This window comes from Protopterus annectens, chromosome 10.part0 (assembly GCF_019279795.1).
Source record: "Protopterus annectens isolate FY-2018-M chromosome 10.part0, PAN1.0, whole genome shotgun sequence".
NCBI lineage: Eukaryota > Metazoa > Chordata > Ceratodontiformes > Protopteridae > Protopterus > Protopterus annectens.
The window spans coordinates 518,113,056-518,140,555 of NC_056744.1; the positions used below are offsets into that span (position 1 = coordinate 518,113,056).

Genomic DNA, 27,500 nt, shown 5'->3' on the forward strand with positions numbered 1-27,500 from the left:
GTACAGCCTATGAATACATATCCTTGTAATCTGTTTCCTTGTTATGTTCTTGGGATGCTAATAAGATATTTAAATTAAGATAATTTTGCAGTTTTACAGTTATGAAGAAAAATAAAAAGTAATACTGACATGATCCAGTTAATAATGTGAAAGAGGGTATTACAAGAGTATATGTAGTCCAGTATCAGCATCACTTTTGAATTAAACACCACCACGTGATTTTTGAGGCTTGCTTTTGTTAAACTAACTATCTTGCCTTATACCTATGTGCCAGAATTAAACATTCAGTCTTGTGGTTCTACTTTTTGCCCTTTCTGCTATCTTGGCATCTACTACTATTGGCAGTGAAAGTAGCTAAGATCACTAAAAGACGTGGGAGGTATCATGAATGCCAATAACTTCATCTGGTGGTGGTAGTTCTCAGAGGATTTTAACAAAACTCATTATATTATTATGTTCCGGGCAAAACAAGACATAAAACAACAATGTAGACACCACATGTCACCATATGTGTGAAAGGGACTCTGTATTGTATGATGGAGGCATGCTCACTTATCTAAGGAACTGTTTAGTCACCTACTTCTCAGAGCACATGAAATCCCCTACATGTGCCACTGTCACTCATCTTGTAGCCCCCCCCCACCACCAACTCTCTGCTGCTACAATGAATGGCTCCCACTCTTCACTTCTCCACTGTTCACGTCCAAGTTACTTGAGCTTTAGTCAAGTGATCATCCCTCCACACCACAGAGAGGATAACATTTTAAGATTTGCATTATTTCATACTCTTACCTTACTGTCTGTAAGGATTATTTCAGTGATGCTGCCTATTACGGTAATGAAGTCAAAAATGTTCCATGTGTCTCGAAAGTAATTCTGTAATATAAGAGACAAAAACAAAATAAATGTTGCTGTGGGGTAAATTACAAGACATTTAATACAAGAGATAAATAAATCACTGTTGTTCAGGATACAAATTACTACTGGTTCTGTTTAAAAAAAACAAGTATCCATTATGTGTTATATCATAATTATAAATACTTATTAGTTAATGAACGGATGTAAAAAAAATAACAGTCACACACTCTGACCCAGCTATAGTACAACATACTAGAGTAATATAGTCTACCATTTTCTTATTGGTCAAAAATACTCTTTTATCAATGAATAAAACTTGTATTAACTCACAGGCAAAATATCTTTCAACTGTACTTAGGAAAGTCATTATTACCAGTGAGGTAAAATAAGTAAATTGCAAGCCATTTTCTTTTCCACTCAAAATTCAACAACGACAACAAAAAAGTACCATATTGCAAAGTGTGAAGTACAAAGTTGGCTTATCAGTCTACTGTTATAAAATATATATATATATATAATATATATAGCTGTGCAACATTTAATCTTAAACACCCAAGATTGACTGCAAAAATATCGACCACAAAAGATCGAAAGCATCGTACTTGACACACTACTATACATCGATGCCAAACCAAACATCCAGATAAACTGAAGAACCAATATTCTTACAAGGAAACTCGATCAGTCCAAATCAGTCCAACCAAGGAACTTCTCAAATATACCATTTATTAGACACACAATTCACAATTGTAGACAATTGTAGACAAGTTGAACCCGAGTTCTGATGAAGTCTGTATAGGTTCAAGACGAAACCTAGGTCAACTTGTCTACAATTGTGATGTACAATAAATGGTATATTTGAGAAGTTCCTTGGTTGGACTGATTTGGACTGATCGAGTTTCCGTGTAAGAATATTAACACTACTATACATGTGCCAGAAAACTGCATCGCAGAATGCAAAATTAACATAAAAAATTCAAAAACATTGTATATACTAACTCCAACATTGCACAAACTTGGCATAAGGGCATATTCCCCAACTCCAGGAATTATGTGCTCTCACACATTTGTTGATCATCTGCTTTGCTGACCAAATGTGACTGAGCAGCTGTCAATGACCTGTGATGTGACTGACCATTTTACTAGCACCATAAAGTATTTCTCTGTCATATATATATATATATATATATATATATATATATATATATATATGTGAGATCTCTACATTAATGGGGATGGGGAATATGTTCTACCCAGTGTGTGGTGTGAAGGGTGCGGTTTGCCCAAGGTTGGCTTGGTGTCCTAGGCAAAAGGGATTCACAGCACCCCCCTACACCACCTGGTGCTCCCATCCTGGTCTACCTACACTATCCAGATTACTCTCTTCCTTTTTTCACAGTTTGTCCTATTTTTCAGATTTCCTGTATTCATTCAACACATTTAAAAGAAACCATTTCTTTACTACAAAAAAATACACAAATACCAGAAAAAGCACCCATCCTAAAATGGCACCCTAGGTGGCTGTGTAGTTGGCCAATGCCTAAAGCCAGCTATGGGTTTGCCCCCTGTAAAAAATGCTTTAATTTTTATTTGTTGTTTTTCATTTGCTTGTCCGATGCTTTTCATTGCTGTATGCATAATAACATGTCAACTTTTTTGGGGTATTTAAATTTAGTATACACACACACACACACACACACACACACACACACACACACACACACACACACACACACACACACATCTATACATAAATATATTAGCAATATCTATATCTATATCTATATCTATATATATATATATATATATATCTATATATATCTATATATATATATATATATATATATATATAGATGTGTGTGTGTGTCACAAAAGGAGATACTCCCAGCCCACTTATCAGGAATTTTGTAAATAATTATATGTCATTTGTGAATATCAACATGATTCAGATGCCTGTGTTACAAATGTATTAGAAATGTATGTTATGTGTATATCAAACAGTTGGTACAGAAGTGTGTGTTGAAAAGGGATGTAAAAGTACTGAGCTTTAAAAATGCATCCACAGTGTGCCTTACTTGAACAGAACAGAAATGTACATTCACTATTGTAACTGTTTAGATGTGTATATTTTAAAAGGGGAAACTGGAATACAGAAGGTTATCTTGCAAAACTTCAGAAAAATAGTTGAAATTAAATTACTTTATAGCCATACCATAAAAAGAATGTTATTTTTCAGTTTCAGGGCAGCAATAGACAGAATGTCACGAACTAGAGGTTCACTGTATTGCTTTGGGTGTATTTTTATTGTTTTATGACTTCTAGGATCTGCCTTAGATCTAAGAAAAGTCCCTGTTTATGTATTTGTCACAGGTAGATGCTGAATGCTACCAGCTGCATCAGTGGGGGATTTACATGGGATAGTCAGACAACAAGAAGTGATGTCATCCTACAAGCTATCCCAGCAGTAATATTTGAGATATTAATTTAATGACTCACTGAGTAGTCTGTATTTTTCCTTTTACCTGACATCAGCTGGAAGACCCACTCACCACATTGGTCTTGCTTGCTCTGTAAGTAAGTTAACTAGGGTACAGTAATTATCTTAGATACACTCAGGAATATAGCAAAGCTTAATTTAGATGTTTTTTTTCTTATTTATTTGAGACTGTCCTGCAATGTTGTTTTAAATATTTTCTGTGATTTTGAACTCTGATGTTATTGCAATTATATACTATTTTCTTGTTCTTTTATTATTTATTATTAAATATATTTAAACGTTTCATCATGTCTGATATTTGTGAGAAATATTTAAGTTCTAAGAGTAGTTCCATATTTATTTGGTGACACTGTGGGACACTCCTGATAGCCTTACTTTTGGTCAAACTACCATACACAGTAAGACTGGACACCCTTTGTTAAGGGCCTTAAAGTAGTTGATAAGGATGTGGCTGGTGACAGTGATAACTACCTTATAGTTTGGCCAAAAAGGTGGCATTGCTAGTAAACTTGTGCCAGCCTTTCCAATGTGTTTGTGTGTGTGTGTGTGTGTGTGTGTGTGTGTGTGTGTGTGTATGTAAATCAAACCTCAAAGAGTGTGTGTGTGTCAGCTACTTGGGTAGGGACACAAAACACTGGTTGGACAGAGTGCTGGAGATCTTAGCTTGGCTACTCAGCTGAGATCTCACGCTATAGCTGTGCCGGTAGGGATTCTTACTGGGGATCTGAAGTAAGAAGGAGAAACCAGCCCCAGACTGACTCTGGTCTCTGTATGCTCTTAAGGGAAATAATATTTGATGCAGAAAACTATATCTAGAAGTGTGTGTGTGCGTGTATACCTGCTATCCCAATGTACATCCAGCACTGTTGCCAGTGGTGGGAATTGAGGCTGGGGCGTCACAATATAAATGTATATATATATATATATATATATATATATATATATATATACATATACACACACACACATATTATATATATATATATATATATATATATATATATATATATACAGACTACAGACACACACACACACACACAGCTATCTATATATATATATATATATATATATATATATATATATATATATATATATATATAAATAGATAAATATATAGATATCGATATATATATAAAGACACAAAATTCACTTTCATATATCATTGAGCTGTATGTCATTTAGAAGTGGCAGCAAATATGAAAAAACACAAGGACTATATAACAGTATAAAATAAAAGATCTCCATTGAAATTTTAGCACTGGAAATGCTAAGTGCTGAAAAGTTGAAAAACAGATCTCAAAGGCCGCGCTTCTCATTTAGATTTCTTTCTCACAGGGAGACAAGTATTCTGTAACCCAAATGTGGGGGGAGGCAAGCCCCCTAGACACCCCAAACTTTATATACATACATATATATATATATATATAGATAGATAGATAGATAGATAGATAGATAGATATACCAGCTCTATGATCACAATACTTAGGAACAAAGATAATATTTAGGGAAATAGCAATCTTGGACTTAAGTCTGTTCTTTGACTGTTCAACCTCCCTGTTTCAGTACTCAATCTAGCATGTCCCAACATTTCAAATCATAGGTTCATAGGTTTATACTAGGCTATCTGCCCTAAGGCATTTATAAGCCTAGCCCAAAGTTTTGTGGCTTACGCCACCCCTTATGTTAAAAAATACTGTGCCCATTAGTTTGTTGTGCCTCTGTCCAGCAGTGACACAGAAATGATTCCCGGGGTAAACCTATGATCTCCCATCCACAGGTCAAGATTTCTCTTGAACAGAGCCAGCGAGGTGCTCTGCCTCACATGGACCGGGATTTTATTCCACAGCATAGGGAGTCTCTGGGTGACAAATCTATCCCTCCAGCATGTCCTATTTATATCCGTGCTAAGGTTTAAGTCGCTTGCTCTAGTGGATCTGGTAGATTTGGATTTTTTGAGGTGGAGCATGTCCATTAATTCCGGGTTGGACATGGCCTTGTATGTCAGGCACAGGTCACCTCTGAGCAGGCAGTATGCGACTGAATAGAGCTGGAGTTTCTTCAGTCTGGCAGCATATGACAGATTTTGGAGTCCCTTTATCCTTTTGGTGAGGAACTTTTGGGGTCTCTCCAATTGCTGCAGGTGTCAGGTGAGATACATCCCGAATGGGGCATTGTACTCGATCATTGGTCTGATAAGTGAAGAGTACAGGGGAACAATGACCTCACTTGATCTGGATGTGAATCCCTTCATGATCAGGTGGGCAATGTAGAAGGTCTTTCTAACCACTTTAGCAATGTGAGTGTCAAAAGAAAGGCCACTGTCAACCTGGGTCCCCAGGTCCCTGATAACCTCTTCTGTGCTTAATGAATTGCCACCTATATGGTAGCTTGGGGTTACCTTGTTTTTCCCGAAGGGTATGACTATACATTTTTTGGCATTTAACTTCAAGCCATGGCTCTGGCACCAGTTATCAGTTTCCGTGAGACCCCTCTGAAGGATATCTGTGTTCGATGTACTTTCCACTATGGCGCCCAGTTTGCAGTCATCTGCAAACTTTGTCAGCCATAGTCCTCCTATGTTTGCCTGTAGTTCTGAGAAGTAGATGCCGAACAACAGGGGGCCAAGGACTGAGCCCTGTGGGACACCACTTGTGACCGGCTTGGAGTCTGACATGGCGCCAGCAACTCTAACCCTGTGGGTTCTGTCCTTTAGCCAGTTTGCAACCCATCTTGTGACATATGGGTTTACATTTAAGCTGGTAAGTTTCTCTATAATACCCAAGTGGGGTATTGTGTCGAAAGCTTTTGCAAGGTCAGAGTAGGCTGTATGGACTGCCTTTCCCTTATCAATGGCCTTGGTGACTGTTTCGAAGAAGTCGACCAAGTTCAAAAGGCATGATCTGCCCTTGACAAAGCCAAACTGGGTCGGGTCCAATGTCTGCAAGTCCCCTATGTCTTTGTTTATGAGTTCCATTATGACCCTCTCCATAGCTTTGCAGACCAGGCTTGTTAAGCTTATGGGGTGGTAATTACCAGGGTCCATAGAGGCACCGCCTTTGTGGAGTGGGACCACAGTTGCCGTACGCAACTCCTTGGGCACATATCCTGTGGTAAGGCTAAGATTAAACAGCTGCCTTATATGCGGGTTTAGTTCCTCGTTGAGTTCATGTAGCACACAGCTGGGGACACTATCCAGTCCCATTGATGCTGTGTTTTTACCTTTAGAGAGAGCAGCTTTCACCTGTGCATTTGAGATGTCTGGGAGGCTACACTCCGCTGTGATAGTTATCTCTCCTTTTGGGGGGGAGAGGGGGGTGAAGTTTGCACTGAACCTGTCTGCCAGTATGTTGGCAATGTCTGTGGGTTCAGTGATTTTTGTATCATTTTGGACTAATTCTGCGCATATCTGGGAGTTTCCACCCAGGTTTCTAACATAGCTGAAGAAGGCCTTATGATTGTCTTTTGAATCTATTGCAATTTTTCTCTCAAAGTTGGCCTTGGATGATTTTATGAGTGCTCATATTTTTTTACTAATAATGATCAAGGGTGTCTTCTCTTTTATAGATTTTGCTCTCTCATGTAACAGCTTTCTCCTCTTATTGTAAAGTTTGTTTTTGGCTGGGGTCCACCAGACTGGACGTTTGCCCTTGGTGGAAAGAGTCTTGGTTTTATTAGGGATTGCCTGATCCATGCAGTCCTGGAGGTGTTCGTAGAAGGCATTTGTAAGGGCTTCCGCAGCTTGGATTGCTACCTAAAATAAGTAACTATTAAATAGTGATAACCTAGGGTCAGGGTGAAATTGCATTTCCATTAGAAATTCGTAGCATATCCATAACCAGATTAAAATTATGACTATGTTCAAGCAATAGTCTATAAAATGGCTTGTACTATTATCTGTTATCTGTTATAATATCCTCTAATGAAAAAAATACTTATGTTTGTATTTGTATTATATGATATCCTACAAAAAGTGTAAACATAGGTTCATACGTTGGGAATAAATTAAAGTTTTTTTGGCCACAGATGAGGCTTTATACTCCCGAATCCATGTCAGAACATAGAGGTATCAATATAATTGTCTAATTCCTTTTTGCCAGCAGGAGTTGACAGGCTTAGTTTATCTTAAAGGGGGAGTTTATTAAATATGTGGGAAATTCTCTGAGAAAATATGTTCTCATATTTCATGGTATGGTTGATATAAATCTGTATTGAGACTGACTGTCCCCTTGTGTTCAGATCACCAGTGGGTAATCTAAGCAAATTGTTACAAATAGTAAGGGGTTCTTTAATGCTTTGTTTATTATATGTCAGCCATAGATGGCCTGTAAGGAGGCAATTAAGATACTGGTAAGACAGTGAAAGCTACTGTAGTCTTTCTCTGTGTGGCACAGTACAGACATCTCTTGACTGTCTTTGCGAGGAATCTTTGCACCTTTTCCATCTGCACCAGGTTTTATGTAATTAAGTTTAAGAACAGATTGCAGTATTTTATGATTCATCAGATAAGAGTGGTATATACAGGGAGACAGTGATCTCCTCAGTGTGGCTCTCAGCTCCACAAAAGATGAGGTGGGTAATTCCATATGCTTAATTTTCAACAGAGGCTATAAAGTTATCAAATGAAAAGTCATTATCTATAAGAAGTCCAAGATCTTTTATTACATTTTTAAATATTAGCTGATGTTTTCCTTTGGTAGTGAATACATTTGAATTGTTTTTTTCAAGTGCTATAATGCTGCATTTATTGACATTTACGTGAAGGCCATTTCTACTGTGCCTTTAGTGTATAATGTAAGTAGTACTGATAGGAGATAATATCAATGAGGTTTGTAAAGGACAACGCTTCCAAGTTGTCATTCATCTGCATATCTGGTGACCCAGATAATGGAGTCAATTCTTATGTTTGTGGAAAAAAAATGCAAAACCAAACCGGCTGTAAGACGGCAGCTTCAGGGAATCCAGTAGCGACATGCAAGGGTGAAGATATGAGTCTTTGTATTCTTATCTGTTGTGTATAACCCTGTAGCCATTTGTGAGCCCAAGTTATTAAACCTTCATTTACCTTAATTCCATCATGGAGTAAAGTATTAAATACTTTACATAAATATAACAAAGCTTAGAGTTAGAAACCCTGATCCACAGCATCAGTCACACTCATAACAACAAATTTTAGGTGGGAGTCTATTAATAGTTATTCCCAATATCTTAGCATGTGCCACTGGAGCGATTGGAGTAGCATTTGTGGAGTAGATAGTGAATTCACTGTTATCAGTGTTTTTGTTAGAATGCTAGTTGAGTTGTTTGTAGAAGGGTGGAAATGTTTTGTGCAGCACAGATTAAGGTAGTGTCATCTATATACTGAATGATAGATGCATGCTGTGTGGAGGTATGGAGGCCATTTGTGAAGTTTATGAATAGTAGTGGTCCTAAGATAGAACCCTGTGGGACTCCTATAGTTAGGGGTAGCTGAGGAGAGAGAGAATTTTTCCATTTCACAGCTTGGTACCTGTCAGTTAAGTAGTTTTGGAACCAGGTAATAGTGGAATTTGATAGGTGATATTGGTTTAGTTTGTTTAGCAGGTTTTGATGTGAGACTGTGTCAATTTCTTTGGACATATCCAAAAAAAGAGTTGACACCTTCAGGCCTTCATTTTTGAGATGGTTTACTGTATCTGTGAAGCATAGGAGGGCTGTAGTGGTACTATGGGCAGGTCTGATACCTGCTGAGTAGGTGACAGGATGTTGCTGTCTAGGAGATATTTTAGCATCTGGGTATGGATGCATTTTTCTAGGATTTTGGCCAGGGAGGAGAGTACAGAAATGGGTCTGTCATTATTAAGTTCAGTGGAGGTCCCGCCTTTATGTATGGGTGTAACATAGGATATTTTCCAGAGTTTGGGCACATAGTTTTCAACAATTGTTCTGTTTATGAGAGTGGAGATTGGGATAGCAATAGCATCTGCTGTGAGTTTCAAGAAATAGCTGGGGAGTAGGTTGGCTGCTGTTGATGAGGTTTTTAGCTTGGAGGGCATGCTGTTGATTGAAGTGGTGGAAACTGTTTAGAGAGTAAAGCTTGTATTAGAGTTATTTGTGTTGGGGGGGATAGTGAGGAAGGAATGTCCTGTGATACTAAGGATATAACTGAGTTCACAAAGTGGGAGTTGAATTGTGTTTCGATGGGAACTTTAGTGTCAGGGGTGGTTGGTTTGGGGGTAGCCTTTTGGGTAGGTTTTAGTAGCTGGTTTACATTTTTCCAAAATTTGTGGGGGTTGTGTTGGTATTTAGTTTGCAATGTCATGTAGTAGGATTTTTTGTGCAGCCTAATGCATTTTTTTGCACGGTTGCACAGTTCTTGGTACTTAGTTATGCTTTGTGTTTCTTTGTTTTTTTTTAGAGTAAAGACAGGCAGTGTCTCTGGACTTGAGAATTTGTTTGGTTTCTTTACTGAGACAGGGGTTTGTAGAGGTTCTAACCTTGATTTTGCACAATGGCACGACAGTGTCTAGGTATTGTAGAAATGTTAGCTGTATTCTGGGCTGTGGTGCAGTTCCTGTGTTGTCCATTACCTTACTTGGATAGAAGGAAGTTTCTTTGCTCACCAGTGGGAGTGGGGAGCCTTGAGCAGCCTACCTGTCCTTGGGGGAAGTGACCTCAGCACAAGAAGCTGTAGTAATTGGTTGTTTGGGACCATTCCTAGCTCTTTTGTAGTTCACTGCTTAAAATCTGCGTTTGCACGGCTTTGCGCGGTCGTACACATAGCGCAACGCCGGTTAAACAAGGTTAAACTTTTTCTGGCTTCGCCAAGTCTGCTTTTCAATTTTTCCCTTAGAACTGTTCTACTTGCAATCGAAACAGCCTATACTCTATCTGAAAAGCTCAGCACTTGCTCCTAAAGCATTTTTTACACAGGTAAAGCACTCTTAAACAAAGAAAGTACTTCATTCACCTAAATTCTGTTGAGTACCCATTTCCCTATAGGTCCTTTCTGACTCAGTTACACAGCAATCTTTTTCACTATTTCTAGCATGTCGAAGGGTCAGTTGCTGGCATCCTCTCCTGTTCAGCTGGTGAATCTGGGAATCTTGAGGCAATGTTACAATTGCCTCATGTACACAGTCAACCCTCTCCTCCCAACAAATAGAAAGATATGCGAGATGCAACTATATAGCCAAACTGGAGGCTGAGCTCTCTCAATTCAGTACTGGCAAGACCAGTCAGGAGGAGAAGGTAACCACGCACACCACAAACCCAGTCTCACATAGAACTATCACAACTGCAAACCAAACACATAAACACACAAAACATACTGGAGGCACTGATTAAAAATCTACCAAAACAACAGAGGCCTCCAAAGCAGACACCCAAGCAACCACCACCTCAAGACATAGCACATGCAACACACAGTTCACAAAGTCAGTGTGCTAAACAGTCACAGCCCTTAAGGCCAAACAACATGCCAGACACACTTGTAATAGGTGACTCCATAGTCAGACACACTGACGTCCGCTCACCAGACTGAACAAGGAAAAGGTCACAGTAAGCTGCCTGTCGGGAGCTAGAATCCACATAACACAAGCACTCAGGTCACTCCACAGCAAGTACAAGTATGACTCAGTCATTGTACATGCCGGTGTGAACGACCTGAGCACCTCCCTGGACTACATGAAAAGAGACATAGAGGAGCTCTCTGATTATGTAGCCCAGGCGGTATGACCCTGACCCTGAGCAGCATCTTACCCTCACCAAGAATGATGCCACAGTACAAAGACAAAATGATCAGTTTAACAATTGGCTTAATTATTGGTGTCATTCTAAGGGGATCCAATGTCTGTCTGCTTGGGATGACATGCTTGACAAGCCACGCTGCTTCACAAGGGATGGCTTGCACCTGTCACCCCTGGGCTTCCGGATATTGGCCAAGGCTGTTGCCACCACCATAGTGCCTTTTTTAGGCAAGGCTCAAATGACAAACCTACTACCCTAGAAAACACAAGTGGAAAATAACTAAAGGTAATGCTGCTCAATGCCAGAAGTCTAAACCTCAAGATGTACGCCCTCAAGCCCTCCTCAGTATGGAGAACATCAATATCTGCGCAGTGACTGAAACCTGGTTCAAGGATCCTGAGAGCACCCCAGCACTATCAGGTTTTACCTCATATCATGCTTTCCGCCCCAAAACTTGGACCAAACCACAAAAGGAGGGGAGTATCCATTTTCATCAAAGATACCCACACCTCCAGGTTAGTGGCAACGCATAAGCATCGGAGACTATCCAGGTGCAACTAACCATAGGCAAAACTGCCTTACAGTTTGTAGCATGCTACAGACCACCCTCTCAAACTCAGGAACCCCACACAGCCTTCCTGAAGACACTGGAGAGTATGAATGTCTCTCCAAATACCATCATTTTGGGAGACTTCAACTACCCAAACATAGACTGGGAACATTACTCAAGCCCCAACACCCTAGCCCAAAGGTTCCTAGAATTCATAAACTCAAATGCAATGGAACAACTAGTCACCATTCCCACAAGAGGAGACAATATACTAGACCTGATCATCACAAACATGGGGACAAAATGCTCCACACCGAAGTATATCCCTCTTTGGTAAGATCAGACCATAAATTAATCTCACTGGAAATCCACATCCGCCCCCACTCCCTGCACAAAGACCACAGTGAAGAACTTCTCAAAAGCAAACTTCACACTTCTTAAGACTGAAGTGGTATCCTTCAAGGCCCCTGGGCCAGTGAAACCACAACCCACACTGCTGAATCCTTTGCAAATGCCTTCTATGGGCACCTTCAAGAATGCATGGATCATGCAATCCCAAATAAAACCAAGACCCATTCCCCAAAGGCAGGCGCCCGGTCTGGTGGACCCCAGCCATAAACAAACTTTACAACAGGAGGAGGAAGCTACTACATGACAGAGCAAAATCCCTAAAAGGGAAGGCATCTCTGATCAGTACTAGCAAAAAACTACGATCACTCATAAAATCATCCAAGGCCAACTTTGAGAGAAAAATCAAAAGACACAAAAGACAATTACAAGGCCTTCTTTAGCTATGTTAGAAACCTGGATGGAAACTCCCAGATATGCTCAGAGTTAGTCCAAAATGACACAAAATACACTGAGCCCACTGACATTGCCAACATTCTGGCAGACAGGTTCAGTGCAAATTTCTCCTCCCCCTCCCCCCCAAAAGGAGAAATAACTATCCCAGCAGAGTGTAGCCTCCCTAACATCTCAGATGCCCAGGTGAGAACCGCCCTCTCTAAAGCTAAAAACACAGCATCAATGGGACCGGATGGTGTCCCGGGCTGTGTGCTACATGAACTCCAAGAGGAACTAAACCCACACATAAGGCTGCTGTTTAATCTTAGCCTTACTACAGGATACATACCCAAAGAGTGGCGTACGGCAACAGTGGTCCCACTTCACAAGGGCGGTACTTCTATGGACCCTGGAAATTACCGCCCCATAAGCTTGACAAGCCTGATCTGCAAAGCTATGGAAAGGATCATTATGGAACTCATAAACAAAGACATTGGATCCTACCCAATTTGGCTTTGTCAAGGGCAGATCCTGCCTTTTGAACTTGGTCGACTTTTGAAACAGTCACTAAGGCCATTGATGAGGGTAAGGCAGTCCACACAGCCTACCTTGATCTTGCAAAAGCCTTTGACACAATACCCCACTCGGGCATCATAGACAAACTCACCAGCTTAAATGTAAACCCATATGTCACAAGATGGGTTGCAAACTGGCTCAAGGACAGAACCCACAGGGTCAGAGTTGCTGGAGCTATGTCAGACTCTAAGCCAGTCACAAGCGGTGTCCCACAGGGCTCAGTCCTGGGACCCCTCATGTTCGGCATTTATTTTTCCGAGGTACATAGGAGGATTGTGACTGACAAAGTTCGCAGATGACTGCAAACTGGGCACCATAATTGATACTCCAGCGGACACAAACATCCTTCAGAGAGGCCTCATAGAAACGGATAATTGGTGCCAGAGCCATGGCCTTAAGCTGAACACCAAAAAATGTATAGTCATACCCTTTGGGAAAAACAAGGTACCGACAAATTACCACATAGGCGGTAATCCATTAAGTACGGAAGAGGTAGTCAGGGACCTAGGGACCCAGGTTGACAGTAACCTCTCATTTGACACTCACATTGCCAAAGTGGTTAGGAAGACCTTCTATATTGCCCACCTTATCATGAAGGGTTTCACATCTAGATCAAGAGAGGTCATTGTGCCCCTGTACTCTTCTCTTATTAGGCCAATGATCGAGTACAATGCCCCATTTGTATATATATAATTCTGAAGAAGTCAAGTTTTAACTGACGAAAGCGCTTAATTCTGTTATTCAATAAAGAAGGTATTGGACTCGCAATGAATAGTGCTTTTATTTGGGTTCAACAGTTTATTTCAAGCACTATTGCACCTTTTTGTTGTTGGTTTATGTTTAAGAATTTCACCCAGATAGTAAACATGCAAAAAAGGAGAAAACACATACTGGAAATTATCCTAACATCCCTGTAAGCTTATTTAAGCAAAGCATTTTGTCTGCAACCTTTTCTTCATGACTACAATGCCAGGGCATTCCTCATCAACACAAAACTAAACCTCATAAAGCATCGTACTATCTCTAATCATTTACTTTATCAGAGTTATGAAATCCTAGCATGTACCAGTTACCTGGGACTGTACACTAGGTCCATGTTTTTAACTTTCTAGTGAATTGTTCACAGCCTTCTACAACACTCTAAACTACATTAGTAAATTGATCCACACAAAGCACAAATGCTCTGGAAAATTCTGCAGTACTCCTAATGTACAGTTACAAAAACAATATATATATATATATATATATATATATATATATATATATATATATATATATATATACACACATATATATATATATATATATATATATATATACATATATATATGGGTCCACTTTGTAATTACAAAATTCCACAATCCCAACGTTCTAAATACCGATGCTCAGACCTTCGAGATTGTGGAATCTCGAAACCTGTTAATGGAGATTGCTGTACAGTGAGGAACGGGAACATTACCATTCCCTTCACTGAAGTGCGATCTTGGAGTTGGTATATTTAAGTTGTAGTGGATGTGGGAGGCATAGCCTCCATGGGGGGGGGGGGGTACGGGGGGCTTTCCCACTACAAAAATAGTGTTTTTTTATCTATTTTTGTTTTAGTTTTTTTTTTTTTTTTTAATTCTGAGATTCCACAATCTCGAAGTTCTGAGCATCAGTATTTAGAACGTCGAGATTGTGGAATTTAAAAATTACACAGTGGACCCATATATATATATATATATATATATATATATATATATATATATATATATCTACATATATATATATATATATATATATATATATATATATATATATATATATATATCTACATATATATATATATATATATATATATATATATATATATGTATATATATATATATATATATATATATATATATATATACATATATATATATATATATATATATATATATATATATATATATATATATATATATATATATATATATATATATATATATACATATATATATATATATATATATATATATATATATATATATATATATATATATATATATATATATATATATATATATATATATATACAAATGGGGCATTGTACTCGATCATTGGCCTAATAAGAGAAGAGTACAGGGCACAATGACCTCTCTTGATCTAGATGTGAAACCCTTCATGATAAGGTGGGCAATATAGAAGGTCTTCCTAACCACTTTGGCAATGTGAGTGTCAAATGAGAGGTTACTGTCAACCTGGGTCCCTAGGTCCCTGACTACCTCTTCCAGACATAATGGATTACCGCCTATGTGGTAATTTGTCGGTACCTTGTTTTTCCCAAAGGGTATGACTATACATTTTTGGTGTTCAGCTTAAGGCCATGGCTCTGGCACCAATTATCCATTTCTATGAGGCCTCTCTGAAGGATGTTTGTGTCCGCTGGAGTATCAATTATGGTGCCCAGTTTGCAGTCATCTGCGAACTTTGTCAGTCACAATCCTCCTATGTACCTCGGAAAAATAAATGCCGAACATGAGGGGTCCCAGGACTGAGCCCTGTGGGACACCGCTTGTGACTGGCTTAGAGTCTGACATAGCTCCAGCAACTCTGACCCTGTGGGTTCTGTCCTTGAGCCAGTTTGCAACCCATCTTGTGACATATGGGTTTACATTTAAGCTGGTGAGTTTGTCTATGATGCCCGAGTGGGATATTGTGTCAAAGGCTTTTGCAAGATCAAGGTAGGCTGTGTGGACTGCCTTACCCTCATCAATGGCCTTAGTGACTGTTTCAAAAAAGTCGACCAAGTTCAAAAGGCAGGATCTGCCCTTGACAAAGCCAAATTGGGTAGGATCCAATGTCTTTGTTTATGAGTTCCATAATGATCCTTTCCATAGCTTTGCAGATCAGGCTTGTCAAGCTTATGGGGCGGTAATTTCCAGGGTCCATAGAAGTACCGCCCTTGTGAAGTGGGACCACTGTTGCCGTACGCCACTCTTTGGGTATGTATCCTGTAGTAAGGCTAAGATTAAACAGCAGCCTTATGTGTGGGTTTAGTTCCTCTTGGAGTTCATGTAGCACACAGCCCGGGACACCATCCGGTCCCATTGATACTGTGTTTTTAGCTTTAGAGAGGGCGGTTCTCACCTGGGCATCTGAGATGTTAGGGAGGCTACACTCTGCTGGAATAGTTATTTCTCCTTTTGGGGGGGAGGGGGAGGAGAAATTTGCACTGAACCTGTCTGCCAGAATGTTGGCAATGTCAGTGGGCTCAGTGTATTTTGTGTCATTTTAGACTAACTCTGAGCATATCTGGGAGTTTCCATCCAGGTTTCTAACATAGCTAAAGAAGGCCTTGTAATTGTCTTTTGTGTCTTTTGCGATTTTTCTCTCAAAGTTGGCCTTGGATGATTTTATGAGTGATCGTAGTTTTTTGCTAGTACTGATCAGAGATGCCTTCCCTTTTAGGGATTTTGCTCTGTCATGTAGTAGCTTCCTCCTCCTGTTGTAAAGTTTGTTTATGGCTGGGGTCCACCAGACCGGGCGCCTGCCTTTGGGGGAATGGGTCTTGGTTTTATTTGGGATTGCATGATCCATGCATTCTTGAAGGTGCCCATAGAAGGCATTTGCAAAGGATTCAGCAGTGTGGGTTGTGGTTTTCACTGGCCCAGGGGCCTTGAAGGATACCACTTCAGTCTTAAGAAGTGTGAAGTTTGCTTTTGAGAAGTTCTTCACTGTGGTCTTTTGTGCAGGGAGTGGGGGCGGGATGTGGATTTCCAGTGAGATTAATTTATGGTCTGATCTTACCAAAGAGGGATATACTTCCGGTGTGGAGCATTTTGTCCCCATGTTTGTGATGATCAGGTCTAGTATATTGTCTCCTCTTGTGGGAATGGTGACTAGTTGTTCCATTGCATTTGAGTTTATGAATTCTAGGAACCTTTGGGTTAGGGTGTTGGGGCTTGAGTAATGTTCCCAGTCTATGTTTGGGTAGTTGAAGTCTCCCAAAATGATGGTATTTGGAGAGACATTCATACTCTCCAGTGTCTTCAGGAAGGCTGTGTGGGGTTCCTGAGTTTGAGAGGGTGGTCTGTAGCATGCTACAAACTGTAAGGCAGTTTTGCCTATGGTTAGTTGCACCTGGATAGTCTCCGATGCTTCGTGCGTTGCCACTAACCTGGAGGTGTGGGTATCTTTGATGAAAATGGATACTCCCCCTCCTTTTGTGGTTTGGTCCAAGTTTTGGGGCCGGAAAGCATGATATGAGGTAAAACCTGATAGTGCTGGGGTGCTCTCAGGAGCCTTGAACCAGGTTTCAGTCACTGCACAGACATTGATGTTCTCCATACTGAGGAGGGCTTCGAGGGCGTACATCTTGAGGTTTAGACTTCTGGCATTGAGCAGCATTACCTTTAGTTATTTTCCACTTGTGTTTTCTAGGGTAGTAGGTTTGTCATTTGAGCCTTGCCTAAAAAAGGCACTATGGTGGTGGCAACAGCCTTGGCCAATATCCGGAAGCCCAGGGGTGACAGGTGCAAGCCATCCCTTGTGAAGCAGCGTGGCTTGTCAAGCATGTCATCCCAAGCAGACAGACATTGGATCCCCTTAGAATGACACCAATAATTAAGCCAATTGTTAAACTGATCATTTTGTCTTTGTACTGTGGCATCATTCTTGGTGAGGGTAAGATGCTGCTCAGGGTCAGGGTCATACCGGCCTGGGCTACATAATCAGAGAGCTCCTCTATGTCTCTTTTCATGTAGTCCAGGGAGGTACGTCTCAGGTCGTTCACACCGGCATGTACAATGACTTAAACTTTTTCTGCCCTTTCCTTTAAAATAGGTTCCAAATTTATGTGTTCATTTAAGCCAGGGGGACAGTTTGTTGCAAGTCTAAGTTGCCACAACAATTCTTTCTTCAATAATATATTTTGCCAATCTCCACCTCTGTCTTCCAAATGAACTAAATCTAAAATAGCAAAATGAAAACCTGTATAATTATTACATATTGTGCTATGTTTATACAAAGCATTTGTAACTTTTTTGTTTTTTATATCGTACAACTGCTCATAAATTCTTGTTTTAAGAAGTCTCTCAGTCTTCCCTATGTAATAGGAGGTACAAGTGTCACACATAGCAATATAAACTAACTTGCTAGAAAAACAATTACCTTTCCTTGCGTAAATTATACTATTGTTCTAATTTTTCAAACTTTTTGTAGTAAACATTGGTTTTTCAGTTTAAGTAAAAGATGAACAGTGAAATTTGTATACATACAACATTTATTTTGAAATTTATGCTCTTTCTTTTTATGTATTACAAAACACAATGTTTTAAGATATATGGAATGTTATTGTTTTTTATTTTTGGTGCTACAGATTAACTTCTGGCTTTTTAAATCTTAATTAGGTTATTGGGTGTGTTAATTTTGAAAATACTGAACTAATCATTGACTAGTAGCTTTTATATTAAAGCAGTCTTTCAGTTTTTGTGTTTAATTCTGAAGAAGTGAAATTCTTAAACATGTTCATGAAGTCTAGTAATCTTGATGGCCAGTTACTGACTGAGGCATATTTTCACAGTCAATACAGGGATAATTAACATCATCACATAAAAAAAATCAATTACATGAATGTAAGTTACCAAGGAAAATTTAATGATTTTGAGGTGACACAGAGAGGGTGCAATTCCAAGTAACAGAACTGTAGTTTGTGTTGTTTGTCATCAACTGGATATGGAGTATATCATACCCACAGCTTGTTTTTATAACCTTTTGTCTGTATCACCTTCTTACTCGGTAGACCAGATGGAGTGAAAGAGCCACCACCAGATGTTTAGAGAACACAACATGGGTTTTTGAACCATGTCTGTATGACCACATGTACCCCAGTTCCATCCAAGCAAGGTACAACTCTAGACAGCATAGATTTTTATATAGACTATGGGTATGGATGGCTCACACGTTGCTGTATTGTTATCAGTGAAGTTTATGAATTAATGCCTTTCCCTAGCTGTCTTAAGTTCTTCTTTGGCCACTTGCCATAACCTAGAGCAGCAGGGATAATGTTCTCTTTTCTCTTTTTAATGATTATGTTCAAAGGTTCATAAGTGCATACTAGGCTAATGGCCCTGGAGCCTTTACAAGCCTAGCCCATAGAAGTGCCCTGGCATTGTGCCCCTCAACGTTAGTGCCTCTATCAAGTAGAACCACTGGAGTGATCCCCAAGGAGAACTTTCTATTTCCCATCCACTCATCAAGATTTCTCTTGAAGAGGGCCAATGAAGTGCTCTACTTGACATGTATGGAAAGTCTATTCCCGAAAATGGGCAGTCTCTGGCTTATGAACCTGTCCCTCCAGCATGTTCTGTTGATTGTGGTAATGAGGTTGAGGTCTCTGGGGATTGTCGTGCAGAGGGATTGGGATTTCTTTAGCTGTAGCTGGGTCAGACATGGCTTTGTAAGTCAATAAGAGAGTGCCTCTTAGTAGACAACATGAGACAGAGAATAGCTGAAGTTTTTTGAGTCTGTCCATGTAGGACATGTGTTTAAGCTCTAGGATCCTCTTCATGAGGTACTTTTATGGCCTTTCCAGACCTTTGCATGTGCCTAGTGAGGTACATGCCAAATGGGGCATTATACTCGATGAATGGCCTAATGAGAGAAGAGTAGAGAGAGATGATGACCTCTTTCTTTCTGGATGTAAAACCCTTGGTAATGAGATGCGCCACATAGGACTTTCTGACCACAGTGGAAATGTGGTGGTCAAAGAAGAGGTTGCTGTCAACCTGTGTGCTCAGATCTCTTATAACACCTTCAATGTTCAGTGGGTTCCCATCAATGTGGTAATTAGAGGGAACTGAGTTTTTCCCAAAGGGGATGAAGATGCATTTTTTGGCATTAAGCTTAAGGCCATGGTTTCAATAGCAGTCATTGGTGTCAGTGAGTCCTTTCTGTAGGATGTCTACATCACTTGGGGAGTTAATAATGCCTCCCAGCTTGCAGTCGTCTGTGAACATGGTCAGCCAGAATCCCTCTATGTAGGCCTGGACTTCTGAGAAATAGATGCCAAACAGGACAGAACCCAGAACCAATCCCTGAGGGACTCCACTCATGACTGGTCGGCTGTCTGACTTGGAGTCTGCTACTTTCACACTGTGGGTTCTGTCTGTGAGCCAGTTTGCAACCCACCTTATTATATAGGGGTTGAGGCCTAGTTTGGTGAGTTTATCAATAATTCTTTGAGTGGGGAATGGTATCAAAGTCCTTGGCTATGTCGAGATAGGCTGTATGAACTGCCTTCCCCTCATCCAAAGCTTTGGTGACTGACTCAAAAAAGTCAAACAGGTTGAGCAGGCATGATCTACCTTTCATAAAACCAAATTGAGTGGGATCTAGAGTTTGGAGATTTCCTATATCCTTGATAATTAGGTCCACGATAATGCGCTCCACAGCCTTACATATCAGACTCATTAGGCTAGTGGGGTGATAATTCCCAGGGTCTGCAGTCACTCCCCCTTTATGGAGAGGGATGACTGTAGCAGTGCACCATTCGGTAGGGACACATCCTGAAGTGAGGATGTGTTTGAATAGGGCATACAGATGTGGTCCCAATTCACTTTGTAGTTCATGAAAAACACATCCAGGGATATTGTTGAGTCCCACGGAAACTGTATTCTTGGCCTTGGACAATGCAGCTTTAACCTGTGCCGCAGTAATGCTGGGTGCCTGGCATTCCTCTGATTTTGTGATTGTTCCTAATCATTTAAGCTTTAAGCAAAACACAAGGTATATGCAATCTGTATGGGTAATCCTTCAGACTCTGTCTTCTCTGGATACTGATAATTTGTTTAAATTCCATTTTATTAATCCAACACTTCTTGAAGATAAGACCATTCTCCTGAAGCAGCTGTACCCATTATGTACTCCTAAACTTTAATAAAAGTCTTCAGAATAACCTTTGTTAATCAAAAAGTATTGGGTCTTCTAAAAATGCTTTCTGGCAAAAAATCATACCACATTCTTCTTTTGGTATATTACTTATTATTAAGAACTTTAATTAAATCATCTGCACTGCACTATATAATGTCAGCTAAAAAAGGTTACATTAATCTAAACCTATATGTAAGCAACAGAAAATACTACATTTGCTACGACTGTGTAGAAGGTAGCCTTAAGATGGCTAACTGTGTTTACTTATGTGGCTATATACCCTACAATGGGGCTTTTGATAGCAAGTGACCTGATAAACTCACTATATTCTTGCATGTGGAAGTTTCTGTAGCATTGGTTAAGTAATGGACCTAAAAACTGAATAATAAAACCCTGATCAACAAATTGTATGGATTCAAAAAAGAATTTGAAGTCAACTTTATTTGAAGACTAATGCAAGAAGCACAGCTATAGCTAAAATATCTTCATAATTTGATTTACTTCAGGTAAGTATGCCTGTCTATCCACTAACATACCAATTTTCTGACCCTGTTTCCAATCTCCTAGTCTGTAGGCAATTAACTTTGGTGCTCTGAGATGTTTAGCACAGACTCCCTGCTACAATCCTATTTTTCTTGAGTTTATACATGGTTTAGTGTCATAATTATTGTTTATGTATTTTGATCTGTGTTTGCACTATAGGGCTACTTTCATTAGTCTTCACTTTGAACTGTTTTCCCACCTTGCTAACCTAGCTAATTTGATTTTCAAGGTCTCTTATTTTATGTTTTTCTCTTTAGCATCCTGGGTGTCCCTAAATTTGAGACATCCTGTTTTAGCCAGAATTTAAACTCTGTCCACATGGCTACAGTAGACATGGCTAAGTTATTTTACAGTTTCAAAAATGTTCTGGTCATGCATTTAAGTTTCTCCTGACTTTTTTTAATCAATAAAGGGTCAAGTCTGCAGTGCCTGCCAAACTTCTCACAGCTCGGGTCTACAAGGGTAAGACTCATCATATAATGGTCAGAACAGACAATTGCACTGATGGTTATATCCTCAGCTCAAATTAAGAACTCTTTACTAATCATAAGATAGTCCATATGGTACCACACTGCAGGCTAAAAGCATGTGTAACCACTTACTGTGGAGGTACATGAGCTTCCAAGGGTGCAGAAAGTAAGGTACGACAAAATGTACCTTATTGGTTTTCTATGACACTTAAGTCATATGCCCTCATGAGTATTTTACCTGTGTTCATGCCTTAACCATATTGAAGTCCCCCCATTGATAACAATGGTCCTCTTTGATGGGTCATAAAAATTGCCCATCAATGTATGTCCTTCCCTGCTCATACCCTTAATTACACACCATTGTTTTTCCCAGCCCACACTATTTTTAAAAAAGACTATTTAATCCCCTCTAACATGCACTATAGATGCTCTTGTCCCTTGTCCATTCCATATAGAAGTATGTTTGGTTAACCATTTCTTTCCTAATTTTGTTTTTTCTGCAGTAGTACACAGTAGTACAACCTAAGCATCAAGTTTGACAAACTTAGCCAATCTAGTTTTTCCATTTAAGAGATCCAGTGACACCTTTTACATTCCATCTTATTAATGCTACTCTCTGAAGTCCCTGGCTGTTAATAAAATCATTTCTAGTTCTAATAGCTTTGCTCAAAATTGAGTTCCGATGGTCCTGTATTGAGTGACTCAGATTTAATAATCAATAGATTCCTGTTTCTCAGAACAGGTAATAGATACCTCTTTCTCAGAAAAGGTTTACAATTTATGCTCACCTCTTTGACAGGAGGAGTTGATAGCATTCACAGAAATCTATCCAGGTTCGCATCACTGGGGACACTAATATTTTAAAATACATCATCTGACTATCAGGGTCTGCACTGTTACTCCTTCTGGAATAGAACTGAGAAAACATGAGTCAAGCTAAGTATATAAATTTGCATTAAACAGCTACTGCAGAGTAATTCATACTGAAAGCAAGACACTGAAAAAAAATCACTGCTATCCTATTTTGTCAGCTACAGGCTAAAATTTTTATTTTTTTCCACTTGCATTGCTGCCATTGTAAAGCTGGCTTTCATACCCCTCTGCTCAAAGTCTGTTGTTTTACAGTTGCAACCACTCTGTCCCACTACATATTGAAAAATAAATCCCCTACTACCATTACTAAAGTTACTATGGTAGCCGGATATGGCCTTCATATTTAAGAACATACCATTATATTTTATAGGAGAGTGGAGCTAACTTTTCTTGGTTTTAATGTGTGCGACTATTTACTGATATATGTATATATATATATATATATATATATATACACACACACACATCTGCAGTTTATTTCAGTTTTGTTTTGTTGTGTTTACTAGAAAAGCCCAATTGGGCACATAGCAACTTTTCAGAAAAGAACTGGGAAGAAAAGCTCCATACACATAAACTTAAAGAACAGTTCATTCAACCATCACATTTTCACATTCTACGCAAATGCTATGGCTTCATATGTACATAATAGCTATACATAAGACATTATACATTTTTACATAACAGTAAGGCATAGTAATAGATAAAGGCTCTCAAATACACTTAATACATATTACAAATAGTTCATTGTAGAAGTGCATAAATGGCTTTATTGGCCTGAAAGTACTGACAAAGACAAAGTGTAAAAAATAAAAAAGTCATGGATGTTCAGAAACCATGCACCTGAAACACTACTTAGGTTAATAGGTAGGTACTAGGCTATTGGCCCTGGGGCCTATATAAGCCTAGCCAAAAAAGTTCCCTGGCTTTTGCCACCCAAGAAAGTTATTTTCCTGCACCCCTGTCTAGCAGAGCCACAGAAGTGATCCCCAGGGTGAATTTCCTATTTCCAATCCAATTGTTGAGATTTTTTTAAAGGGGTCTAATGCTGAGCTTTGCTTGACATGAATGGGTAGTCTGTTCCAGAGCATGGGAAGTCTCTGGGACAGGAATCTATCCCTCCAGCATGTTCTGTTTATTGTAGTGGTAAGGTTTAGGTCCCTGGAGCATGTGGCTCGGAGGGATTGGGGTTTCTGTAGCATGTCCAACACATCTGGGTTTGACATGGGATTGTATGTTAGGCAGAAGTCGCCTCTGAGCAGGCGATAAGCAATGGAGAAGAGCTGAAGTTTTTTGAGACAGTCTGCCTATGGTATCTGTTTGAGGCTGGTAATCCTCTTAATGAGGTACATCTGTGGACTTTCTAGTTCTTGTAGATGTCTTGCGAGGTACATGCCAAATGGGGCATTGTACTCTATAATGGGTCTGATGAGGGTTGAGTAGAGAGGAACAATGACCTCTTTTTTTCTGGAGGTGAACCCCTTTGTGATGAGGTGTGCCACGTAGAAGGATTTCCTGACTACTGTGGCAATGTGATTATCAAAGGAGAGACTACTGTCCACCTGTGTCCTAAGGTCTCATCACACTTTCGGTATTTAGTACGCTACCACCTATGTGGTAGATCATGGGAACAGTGTTTTTCCCAAAGGGGATGACAATGCACTTCTTGGCATTGAGCTTGAAGCCATGACTTTGACATCAAGCATCAGTCTCAATGAGGCCCCTTTGTAGAATGTCCACATCATTAGGCGATTCTATTATGGCATCTAGTTTGCAGTCGTCTGCGAATGTCATTAGCCAAAGACCTGCTATATTAGCCTGGACTTCTGAGAAGTAGATGCCAAACAGGAGAGGCCCCAGGTCTGAGCCCTGTGGTACTCCACTTGTCACTGATCTGAAGTTGGATTTGGAGTCGGCTACTTACACTGTGTGGGTTCTGTCAGTGAGCCAGTTAGCCACTCATCTTGTGACATAGACATTTATGCCCAGTCTCGTGAGTTTATCTATAATTCCAGAGTGGGGGATAGTGTCAAAAGCTTTGGTGAGGTTAAGATAGGCTGTGTGCACCACCTTACCCTCATCCATGACTCTGGTGACTACTTCAAAGAAGTCAATCAGGTTTAGGAGACATGACCTACCTTTTGCACACCCAAACTGAGTGGGGTCAGAGGTTACCTATGTCCTTGTTTATAAGCTCCAAGATGATATGTTCCATGGCCTTGCAGACCAGGCTCATCAGGCTAATAGGGCGGTAGTTCCTGGGGTCTATGGTGGAACCCCCTTTGTGGAGTGGGATAACCATCGCTGTACACCATTCAGTAGGCACAGAGCCTGAAGTGAGGCTATGATTGAACATGGTACTTGGGTGGTGCCAGTTTGTTCTGTAGTTCATGCAAAACGCAGACTGGGATGTTGTCAGGTTCCATGGATGCTGTGTTCTTGGCTTTAGAGAGTGCGGTCTTTACTTGGGCAGCTGTGTCCTTATTGGGCCATTTGTATATATCCCATGGGTTTCCACTGCAGCAGCTTTTAGGTATTACATATTTAAGACTCTAATTTCTCTGGGTCTTTCTTGCTGTTTTTACTGAATGGTTTGTCTGTGTGACCTTTTAATGAAAGAGATTTGTTCATATATTTATCACTGGCTCATTAAATGTTGAACTTTCAGAAAAGGGAAGGCTGAAAAAGTGATCACTTCTGGGTGAATATTACAGTTGTGTAAGTAAGATTACCATAACAGTAGATGTTCGAATGATCACTGCTGCAGTAGCCTTAGCTATAATGGTAGATGGCCCTAGCTGCTGCATTTGAGAGGGGGAAGGAAAAGATTCCAGGAGACCTTGGAGAATGGTCCTAACAAAGCCTGATCTGGACCAAGAGAAGGAATCTAACTTGTAGTGCTTTGTAAAAGTATTTACAGCGGAACAAGTAGCAGCTTCTAAAATACATCCTGAATCTAACCCTTTCCAAAAAGCTATAGATGAAGCCAAGGCCATGGTAGAGTAAGCCTTGACTCTGCCTGGAATAGTTTTGTTATGATGAATATAGCAAAAGGTAATAGCCTTAGGCAGCTATTTGGAAATAGTCTGTTTTGACACAGGTTGTCCCTACTTATTACCTTCGCAAGAAATGTTCTGACACAGGTTATCAATTCTTTATCTCCACAAGAAATGAACAGCTGATCTGAAGATCTGAAAGATTTACTTCTGTCAAGATAGTACCTGAGTTCTGTGTGGATATCCAAAGTAAGGAGTATCCTTTCTCCATCATTTTGAGGTTCAGGAAACAAAATGGGGAGATAGATAATCTGGCTTCAAGTAAGCATGAATACCACTTTAAGAACTAATTCTGTAATGCCTAAAGAATGCCTACTCCTATAGAAAATGAGATAGGGTTAACTCACCATAAGAGCTTCTAACTCAGATACTCTTCTTGCAGAGGTCAGAGTAATCAGTAAAATTTTTTCCATATTAAGAATTTCAGGACAACCAGTTTAGGTGGTTCACTGCAACAAGTTTTAGCTTCTCTAACACAAAATTAAGATCCCAAGGAGTTTTCTTGCAGGCCTGTTATGCAAAACCCCTTTCAAAACATGTTTGCATAAGACTGCATTGAAAGAACTGGATCCATGCCCAAACATGTTGAAATTGCTGAGAAATGAACCTTGTTTGAGGAATAAGAAAGGCAGCAAGATAGTAACTCACACAGATATTTTAAAACCAGAGATGTACTAGCCCTGAATGGGTGTTGGTTATGTTGTTAGCGCCAACTAGAAAACCTTTTCCATTTACTAATATATGACTTTCTAGTAGCAAGCTTTCTTGCCTTGATTAGTACCTGATGCATGCCCTCAGTAAACTAGTTCCTAAAAGGACCCTATCAATCAGGCAGTCATTTGAAGTTGATTAATTGATGTAGGAGTATATCAAACAACCATTTTTTTTTGTGTGAGTAGATCCAGTCTGTGAGGAAGTTTGTGGTAATTGCCTCAACAATTTTCAAAAGAAGGGAGAACCATGGTTGCCTGGGCAAGAAGGGAGTCACCCCAATGATCTTGGTCAATCCCTTCTCTTGAGAAGTACCCTGGATATTATTGGAAAGGGTAAAAAGAATACAGGAACATTCTTTTCCAAGGGAAAGAAAAAAACATTTTTCTTCCACCCCTTCTTGCATGGATTCCTGGAACAGAATCTTACCTGTTGACTGTGCAGAGAGGAGGCAAAAAAGTCTACATGAGACACTCCCCACAGAAGGGTCAACTCTTGGAAGACCCCCAATCTAGTTTCCATTTGTATAAGTCTGCCCTACTCCTGCTTAGCTTGTGCCACACACCTTTGCTCTGATGAACTGAAGGATGCCTATAGAGTGAGACTACATTGTAAAGCTAGATCTCAAGCTGCCATGGCTAGACTGCAAAGGGGGTACAGCCTAGTTTCCCCTTGTTTATTGATGTACCACATGACTGTGGTATTGTCTGCAACAATTTGAAGATGTCTCTGGGACAGAATATGCTTTAGAAAGCTGAGTGTCTTGACGGCAGCATCTCTCTGATATTTTTTTGCTTGTGTCTTTCCAGGGTGCTCCATACCCCTATACTTTTATTTCTCCTGAAAGGGGAGACATATATTTAAGGATTTATATTGTCTCCACCAAATTCATTCCCTTCTGACAAACCCAGCACTGAGACTGACAAGATAAAAGGTGTTGATGTTGGGACCAAACAGATTTCAGATAC

General features: G+C 39.8%; 1 protein-coding gene across 4 annotated transcripts in view; it reads right to left on the reverse strand.

Annotated features, from left to right (window-relative positions):
• LOC122813204 (voltage-dependent R-type calcium channel subunit alpha-1E-like) overlaps window positions 1-27,500 on the reverse strand; it is a 4,399,719-nt gene that overhangs the window by 1,053,784 nt on the left and 3,318,435 nt on the right. For all 4 annotated transcript variants that reach the window (XM_044085387.1, XM_044085385.1, XM_044085384.1 and 1 more), the window contains one exon: window positions 793-876. In XM_044085387.1, the coding sequence (XP_043941322.1) occupies window positions 793-876 (84 nt within the window). The remainder of the gene's footprint in view (window positions 1-792; window positions 877-27,500) is intronic.